This window comes from Denticeps clupeoides, chromosome 6 (assembly GCF_900700375.1).
Source record: "Denticeps clupeoides chromosome 6, fDenClu1.1, whole genome shotgun sequence".
Taxonomy (NCBI): Eukaryota; Metazoa; Chordata; class Actinopteri; order Clupeiformes; family Denticipitidae; genus Denticeps; species Denticeps clupeoides.
Genome location: NC_041712.1, coordinates 13762353 through 13772352, shown reverse-complemented (window position 1 = coordinate 13772352; position 10000 = coordinate 13762353). Strand labels below are relative to the sequence as shown.

Genomic DNA, 10000 nt, shown 5'->3' with positions numbered 1-10000 from the left:
GATCACATGATTGGTGCAGCAAAATGTTGCTTTTGTTTGGTTTACTCCACAATTCCATGTGTCCAACATTTGACTGTGTTGTCAGGTGGTCGTCTCGACAACCGTGAGCGTTGATGGTCATGTCCTGGCAGTGTCAGACAACATGTTTGTGCACAACAACTCCAAGCATGGACGCAGAGCCCGCCGACTGGACCCTTCTGAAGGCACGCCCTCATACCTGGAGCATGGTGAGCCCCTCTTCTTACCTTTTTAGTTGTCCTTATTTTAAGATAAGATATATAGCAGCAGTATTTTTCTTTTATCACTATTTCTTTTCAATAATGGCATTGTGACATTTGTCCTTATCTCTGTGACTGCAGCAAAAAATGTGCCAGTATTGCACAATATAGTATTACCATGAGTGCAGAAAACTTTTTGCATTATTATTGTTTTCAAACCAGAGTTTAATGAATTGCTGTTGCAATTCAGCACAAAAAAAAGCATCAGTATAGAATACTATGGGTATGATATATCGGCAAAATAGATGTTTGATTTGCTGCTGAGCAACAAGATCCAGGTTGCAGATGCAAGGCACTTTTCATTGTCACCATTAAAACAGGGTTAATAAGGTGCAACTTAAGAACACATAATGAGATATTAGAAAGCCTCTGGGCCAATCAGAATAAAATGGGACTTTCATAAAATGAACGATAGAGTGTTCAGCTGTTTTCTCCTCCACTAAACACAATTATATACAGAAGAGTCTGTAGGACCACACTGGGCTCAGTTATCTGTGTGTATGTGTGTGTGTGTCTCCTGATGGAGATGGAGCGAGAGAGAGAGAAATACAGAGGGACTCATACACAAAGAAGATAAGTGTGTATCCGGGGACACCTGTCAAATCGGATGTTCACACACTTTATTATCTCATGATTAAGTATTCACCAGGACTGGCAAAGTCACTGCCTGCTGACACTTTGTGGAACACATGCATACACCCATTCTTCAAATGTGAGTGTAGAAAGTTGTGTTTTTGCCCTGAAAACTCTCAATCAATCACCCAAGATGCCCTTCTAAGCTTTATATTGTAGTTTGTATAAAAGCTGTGGTTGGTGGATTGGCTAAAGTCACCATGACACCAGACTAAATTGGATGGTGTGGATTTTGAAGGTCTGTGTAAACTCACAACCTCTCTGATTGGTCATTACCTTCCCCGTTTTCATTTGTTTAGCCTTTTATTCATTGTTCCCAGTTTCTTTGTTGACAGTCGCAGAGCAAAAGAAAAGTTGAGTGTTAAAAAATGCATGCTTTAATGCAAGGGGCCTCCTTATTCCTGACGCTGTCGGCATACATTCAGCCTAAAATGTGCAGACGAGGAGCCCAGCGACGTTTAGTGACAGCCGTCACAGGCCATTTTCCAGTGCGCACTCCCCATTTTTAATAATGGATGGAGAAAATTGTGGAGAAAATGCACTTTCCGCTGCCTGCGTTGTTTGTCGAATACAAAAAAAGTCAATTTCTGGGCTTTTAACGGATAAAAATGAGCAACAAAGCCGTACGCTCTCCCATGGGGGTGTCATCTGTGATTACACGTATGCTGCAGCAGCTTATGACACACACGTTTCCTCAGAGATCCCGAATTGGCACGGTGGGCGTGGCAGGCGCAGCATCGGGCACAAGACGCATCCTCGGGTCCAGGCGGGAATCCAGAGGGGCCGGTTTCATTATTTCCTTGAGCCCCTCAGCACTCGGCATTTAGCGAAACAGAAACAGACTTTTTTTCCATTGCCGTTAAGCAAATCCAATCATTTTCTCATTTGTATGAAAGGAGGGATTTTAACATCAAGGAAAATATGTTTGATCGCAGATCCCAAGTGAAGCATATGATGGGCAGTTTCTCGCTGACATTGAATATGTGGGGATAAGCTGTGGACACGTCTCAGGGGGTCCGTTAGAAGCTGCTTTTGAGTCTAAGCGCTGAACTGTCCAATTGTGTTTCATTTTCTGAGATCAGAATTAGAGCTCCTCTGGAGCGAAAAACAAAGCTTGTGTTTGACACTGAAGGCCAGATCATGAGTTTTTTTTTCATTTGTTATCATATGGACATAGTCAGACCAAATCAAATGGTAGTACATGACCCAAGATCAGAGCCAATCAGCTACATAGTTCATGGTTTGACTTTTAAAAGAACGGTAAGGTAAAGAGAGGACTAGGAGCAGCAAAAGGTGGGTGGTCGGCTCACCTCGAAGATGCTCGGATACCTTTAGGCTGTGGGCGGAGCTGGGACAGAGCGAAAAGGGTTGACATGCTAGCTGTGTTCATCTTGACATCACTCTCGCTGTGTGACAAGAGCCACTTGAGTTTCAGCACAGGCCTCTGAGCACACTCGTGGCGACACACACACACAGATCTGTCTGCAGACGGAACACTCAGGGCTTTTATCTGACGAGTGTGGGGGTCTGGCAGGAGAGAGTCTCCTCAGAGAGCATCCCAGCAGTACAGGGGATGCCCAGGGTGCAGGAACACTGAGGCCCCAGGGACATGGAGAGGGCTTCAATCTGTCCCCAGTGTGTGTGTGTGTGTGTGTGTGTGTGTGTGTGTAATGCACTCAAAGTTTTTTGAGGGAATCTGTTCACTATTTAAAAAAAAAAAAAAATTCTCGCTAATGTGCTTCACTGCATGTAAACTAGCAAAAGCTTGTTTACTCGTACTTGTTTGTGTGTTTGTAGTCGCATGTGTGTGTTTCTAGTGTAATTGCGTGTGTGCGTCGTATGAAGTGTGGGAGCAGCAGATGGTGCAGGGAAAGGCGCAGCGAGTTTAATCCTATCAGATGGATTCACGCTCCTCCATCTGGTTAATCCACACACAATTTCGGCGGCCGCCAAAAAGTCCACTTACGCCAAGATTACTGTCCAGATTGCCCTGCCTCTGCGCGCCTGACGCTTCCCCGCTTTTTCCGCCGCCACAAATTTCATTATGCCTCCCGAAGAAATCAGCCAGGACATAACGTGTGTGTATGTCTGTGTGTGTGTGTGTGTGTGTGTGTGTGTGTGTGTGGGTGTGTCAGTGGCCCTTTAGAAAAAAAAATGATTCGCCAGACCCTGGATTACTTCCCTTCAGAGAAAATCTGACACAACCAAAGCATGTAAACAACAGCAGATTAACATGTGTTTATTCCAATTGGAAAGTTAGTCTTTTTTATTTCTCCAAAGCAGCATCAGGCCAGGAGGTGATTAAGGAATCATCCATAAATATAAGATATTAAACGCCAGCATTAATATTGAGTGGGTTTTGTTATGTGCTGCCCTTTCTTTCTCTCTCTCTTATTTTTGAAGTCTTACTTGTTTTTGCCCTCTGTCTGACACTCAGGCCAGTCAGACAGAGGGCAAACAGAGACCGTATGCCCTGTCCTAAGCAGGAATCATGGGGCGAATGTCACAGAACATCACAACCAACAGATCCAAAATGGAAAATATAATTTTACAATGTGATCAAATAGTTATCAATAGTATCACTGAAGTAATGTTTGTATGACATTCAGCCAGAAGGGCAATCGTGTGGACATAACATACATAAACTATTTGGGGACAAAATTTTAGGGCCTTGTAATATCAATAAAAATTCATTATCTTTTTTCAGGTGCAAAGCCCTGAGTAATAGAGCACGTCTTATTAAACGTAAAAATTGTCTGAATTATCAATATTGTCCATCATTCATATATTGAGTTTTAACAAACATCAGCAATTTCCAATATTCTTAGACTTTAATTATCATATTTTGACAGAAACATTTTAGTGGCTTGATTATAAACAGCGCTGTTCTCACTGTCCACTCTGCTCTGTCCTTTTGTTAGTTCATTAATCTGTTAACGAACGGCCAAATTCATGCTCGTATTTATTTAGCTTGAATGGGTTTGTTAACCGGGCTTGATTTTTAGCCACAGTGCACTCGCCCTCATTTCGCTCTCTGCTTCACGCCGTCTCATTATGCTGAATGACACCTTGGCATTTGCCGACTAAACTCAGGTAAACCCCGGTGGGCTAAATTGCCTCCTGAAGACTCGGGGCCCGGGCCTCCGCAGCAGCGGTGACTCTGTCTCTCGGAGGGGAGCGGACAGCTCTAATAAGCGGGCTGACCTTTCTCCGCGGTGGCCTCTCGTCTTACCAGTGATCGGATCGGCGGGTGCCGCGCTAAGGAACAAACAGAACGACGGGAGAGCGCAGTATCGCTGTGACCGTGGCACAACCCCTGTTCTGTGCAAGTAGAGGTCACTGTGTCTCTCATCCACGTCGGATGGAGCCAAAGTCTAAAGCCACAGTCTAAAAAAACAAAATATCTTAACAAATCGCACACTGTGGTCATTTAACCCCATTGCTCCTGCGTCGAGAGAAACCGTTTGCAAAGGGACCTGGTATATGAACTCGCAGCTGTAAATTATCCCGTTTGTTCTGCTCCATCTGCACTGAGAGCTGTTAAAATCCACCAGCAGGATCCCTCCCCTCCCCCCAGGGCACAGAATGCCAAGGTTTCTTTTTTTTTTTTTTTTTTGAGTGTGTAGTTGGATCCAGCTGTGTGCGTTCTTTTGGTAATGTCAGCGTGGTTCTGGTTTCCTGCTTGAGTCGTGTACTGTTCGAGTCAGAGGTGTCGAGTCACAGGACTCGTGCCCACCAATGCCACCCAACCATCCGCCCACAACCACATGAGAGCTCCACCTCTAACCCCAGGATCTGGCTGAAAACCCAAAACCTTCCGGGGCCTGAGCTCATTTTTCATGTCACCACAGTGATGCATATCATTTATCACAATAACACACACAGACACACACTCACACGCACACACCAACACACACATACACACATCAGTATCAAGCAGACAAATCCCAGCTTTTCAGACCAACCAATGTCTGTTTTTGGTTTTATTTCACTTTCAAAATGTAAACTGAACTTAAACTGGAGTCTAATGGATTTTCTTTTACGCTAGGAAAAGGGCAGGCTTTTCCCGGTGACTTTTGTTGTAGAGGCTCATTTATACTCCAAGTACCACTGTAAATCAGGAAAAGCAGTATAGCCAACAGGCACCAAGATAAAATGGTGGAACTATTTGAAGTGAGGTTATGCAAGAAGGCAAAAAATTCGAAATCAGCTGCGTGACTGTCTTCTTATAAACATCTCATGGACCATCATTATTGCATATAATTTTGCCTGTTTTAAATAAAAACATATTATTATGGCTTGCTGTCAGACAATTGACTCTGCACTGGTTATAGTGATAAATGTTGAGAGTAACATAAATAATGATTAGAAGTATATATATATGGATGAAGTGTTTGAAATGGAACATTCATATTTTAATTTTTGAAAATGTGTTTTCAAATGCATGTTTATTTTAGCATTTCCTGAATTTTTCTTTTTATTAGGTCAAGTTAAGTCCCTCTTCAACAGCAAGTTAGCAAATAATAACTAGTGCCTAGTGTATAGTTAACTAGCAGCCAGAAACAGCAAACAGGTAGACCAGTCGTTTCTTTCTGTAAGATGTTTCGGTATTTTTTGTGGTTCTAGCCACTTATGTTTGTCCTTTATGAAGTAGAAGAAGTAGAAGATTTTTTTTCTGCCTTCATTATTGGTACCTACTGGATTAAAATGCAGACCCCTGTACCGATAGCTCTCAGCTAATGACTTGCAATGAAACCCATTTACCAGCAATTAGCTGAGCCTCTTTTGTCATCTGACAGCGAAGCTCATCAAATAAATGAAAACTGAAATGAGGTTCAGGGGGTAACAGAGCTCCAGTCAATCCTCTTTCCTTGTGTGTATTTGTTTATGTGTGCATTTAGGTGCACTAATTCACTTTTTTTTATTAACTTCTCTCTCCAATGCATGCAGCTGCACCCTGCATTAAAGCCATCAGCCCAAGTGAAGGGTGGACAACGGGTGGCGCCACCGTCATCATCATCGGGGACAACTTCTTTGATGGGCTGCAGGTCATCTTTGGCACTATGCTGGTGTGGAGCGAGGTGAGTTTGGCCCAGTTTTCACTTGTTGATGTTATTAATACACTGGAGACAGGCTGAGAGGGCAGTGTGTAAATAAGGCACTGCGGTAATAAAGTGATTATTTCAACAACGCGTCTGGGCTCAGCTCACCCTACAGTCTGCGTCGCGTGGAAATTGGCTCCATGATAGATTAGTCTGCCTCAACCATTAAGAGGTGCAGTGCTGTAGAACGCCCTCCATCTGAAATTATACCTCTTTCATCCTGGGAACATAGGGGCGGGTGGGAGGGGAGTGGTGTGGGGCGGGAGGGGAATATGAATATAGGGCTATAACTGCTCAATAAGGGGCAGTTTAAAGGCACAGGATCCACTCTGAGCCCATCGGCACATTGAGTGATGGCACATTTCAGAGTGGTGCAGAAACAAACACACACACACACACCATTTCTCTCTTATCCACGCTTCAAGGCTGAAGCTACAAGCCACACATCACAGAGACTTGGCCCTGGAATGGCTCCTCTGGTATTTATTCGCTGCGTTGCTTTGATGTGCCTGTGATTCATTCAATTAGCTTGCTTAGGAACAGCTTCTCTAACTGCTTATGGTGACGGTGTGCATCTGTGTGTGTGTGTGTGTGTTTGTATCTGCATTGTGTCTGTGTGTCTCTGAAAGAGACTGATTCAAGTACCTTACGATGGTCTACATCTGGGATGCATTAATCACATAGAACTCCCCCATCTCACACATACGCATGCACAGACGCATATTTCCTTGAGTTCCTATGGGCAGTCTGGCCTCTTGACCTTTGAGCTCACCCTATTTTCTAATGCAGGGGCCCACCCAAAGCCTTAATCATGCTGTAACACACACACACACACACATACAAGCTTGCAGGCCCAACAGATTTGATTTCCAGATAGGACCTGCAAGAAGGGAGAAGAAGACAAAAAAATAAGAAAAAAAAGAAGAAGACAAAACTCAAGAAAGACATGACAGAAAGTCACGTCAACATTTCTGCAGAAACTGTTTTTTTTTTACCATTTGGCCAAGATCGAATGCCCCATTAAGGTTAAAGGTCACTTCCTCATTCCATTCTGCCATTCAGTCTGCTGCAAATGAGCTAATCTGATCTCCATACATGCACCATACATTGTTTTGCAGTTAGCTTATCGCTGATGGTTTTGGCTAATCACCTCTTTATTGTAAGGCAGGCCCTCTTGGAAAGTTGTGGCGATACACAGATGTTTGCAGTTGTGGGTTTGTTTTTCTTTTTTTAAAGACCATGACCGGACTGCAGTTTTCATTTCGTTCCTGGTGGTGAAAAGTGCAGTCAAAGTTGCGGCCTGTACCGGGTTCAGGGGGCGTGTTTAGGCTGTTGTGTTAGAGCTCTGATTCGGTAGGGCGGTGGTGCTGAAGATGATAGTGTCTGAGCAGAGAGTAGAAAACAGACCAGGGCATTTTCCCATGATGGGACGACCCTTTAGGGGATTGGATAAGGGCCATGTGGGGCAGAGCAAGGCCCATGGTATGTTTCCAATTACAGGCATCCAACATCAGGGGAGGGGTGTGGAGTTGGACATGGAGGCCAAGTTTGCTACTCTACTCATACGGTATTGAAAGGGCCCCTGATAACAAACGGCCTGTTGACCGGGAGATAGTGATCAGTCAGTAGAGAAGCAGAGCGATGAGATCGGATCACAGTGACCATGGCGGAAAATTGCCTTTTCCCCCTTCCTGGTTCTTTGTGTACTTTTTTACTTACCTGCTTTACAGTCAGTAGCACCGTAATAGCTACGGTTATAGAACAGCTAGGCCAAATCCGTTTATTGACCAATGTAACTCCACTACAATAGGTGGTGATATGCCTCCTTTCAGCTTATTAGTTTTGAGCTTGGCTCAGTTGACCTATTACATCACAGACCAAAGCAACAGACAATCAACTCCATGTTTTTACCACATTGACTGTGAACTGGACCTATTTTTGGCTCTATACATTTTCTACATGCGGCATGCATAACCTATTTAGCAAACTAGCACTTTGTTAACCCTTAACAATCATTTCTAACACAATATATTCACACTGACTGAACCCCATACAGTTTGACAATTACAGTCCCAAAAGTAAGGATGGGGTCACCACTACTGAGCAGTAGAGGGTGTGGTCACGAACCCATTATGTTCCAAAAGGTCTCTTTACCACCCGTTGTCTTTCTTCACTCAGTTACAAGAGTGCCTGAGGTCATGCTAAGTACTGGAGGAGGACAGACTGTTTTTAGATGCAATCAACGGGTTATGATGGGTTACATGGGTAACATGGGTTTGCAGAACATGAGCAAATCGCATGAAGTGCTCTATGGAGACACAGCAGCTCTCGTTTGTTTTTCTCCATTCAGTCGAGCTCCGAAGCAAGTTCTGGGTGAACTGAGTGCTCACTGAGTGTGCACACACACAGTCGTGTGTATTATAGGAAGGTGTTTATCTACTCAGCCTCCAGAGGGTTATGCTATCAGCTTTGCTGTTCAAGTCAAGTGTTTGTTTGCAGTACTGGAGTGCTCCCTGCTCGCTCTCTTTCTCTCTCTCGCTCTCTCCCACACACACACACACACACACACACATACACACTGAATGAAACAATAGAGTCACACACAAAGACAAATACTTGTCTTTACTGAAAGAGTGCTTACTGAATGCTGGTATTCAGCTGCTTACAAGTACACCATACTCCTGACATTCACCCATCATTATGATGTTCTCGTAACATTCTGGTCAAAGTTGTCTTCTCCTGTCCCCAGCTCATTACTCCCCATGCAATTCGGGTGCAGACGCCACCACGGCACATCCCTGGCGTTGTGGAGGTCACCCTGTCATACAAGTCCAAGCAGTTCTGCAAAGGCACGCCTGGGAGATTCATCTACACAGGTCAGTCTGAGAGTGTGTGTGTGTGTGTGTGTGTGTTAATGTTCCCTACTGCCCATTGGAATGCCGCTTTAACTGCCTAATTTGTGTTTTTGGAACGGGCGACTCATTTACAGCAGAAAATCTCTGAGTTATGAGTACAAATAGGTACATGGCCCAAACACACAGCCACCTCCCGTTCAGATTTTATAGACTGTTTATAAACTCCACAATTAAAAGCAGGAGGCCTGGCTACCAACCACCCCCGGTTGGCATTGAGACCAAATCGCGAACAGAATTTGTACTTAACTCCACAGTGGTCTGACGTGGGAGTCGTTACACTCAACTGGGCTTTTACTGCTTCTGGCCATGCCGGTATGAGCATAATAAAGTGCAGATATCTCATTATCTTATCAAACGTCATATTTGGATGCTTGTTTAGCCATGTTGCTGCCAGTTGGGTTGGTACTGCACCTATGCTGGAGGGAGTGGTAAAGAATAATTTGTTGTGATGCCTCCTAATGCCATAACAGAGGACGTCACATCTACATTTACTCATTTTTTCCCCTTCCGAGCCCTTTATCCCGTTTGACATTTACAAATTACAAGTTCAGTCCCCCCGGAGCAACTTGAGTTGAAGGGTTTTCGTCAGGGTCACATTGGTTCTGTAAGGATTTGAACTTGTGACTTCATGGATCAGTGATAACTAGCTCTCACCACCCTTTAATACACTGAACAATATCATCAACTTCCACTCTACACTCTGTACCTTCACTTTTTACAACAACAACAACTACAACACCAAACCGCCCACCCCTCGGCATCCTGTAGAACACATTGATAAGGTCCAATAGAGTAGTTATCTGCACTGTGGGAAGGGAAGAAGGCCGATGGTAAATCTGTCTGTGGGAGCCATCTACTCTTGTCAGCACGTCACACCCCATATACACGCACGGTTTATACTGAGTAAGAGCGGAGTCGAGGGGGTCAGGCTGAGGGGAGGGAAGCGATTTCTTAATTACCGCAGACCGGGGCATCATAACAACTGCAGCTCATTAAACAAAAACGTTACAATTAACTCAGCCAAGCAGCAGGGGCTGGAAATCATTGGAACTAAGAATGCATGTGCAGGCAC

At 44.3% G+C, this 10000-nt stretch overlaps 1 protein-coding gene across 2 annotated transcripts in view; it reads left to right on the top strand.

Moving 5' to 3' along the window:
* Positions 1 to 10000, top strand: part of ebf1b (EBF transcription factor 1b) — a 107518-nt gene that overhangs the window by 71582 nt on the left and 25936 nt on the right. For both annotated transcript variants that reach the window (XM_028983210.1, XM_028983209.1), the window contains exons 8-10: positions 86 to 227; positions 5862 to 5992; positions 8763 to 8889. In XM_028983210.1, the coding sequence (XP_028839043.1) occupies positions 86 to 227; positions 5862 to 5992; positions 8763 to 8889 (400 nt within the window). The remainder of the gene's footprint in view (positions 1 to 85; positions 228 to 5861; positions 5993 to 8762; positions 8890 to 10000) is intronic.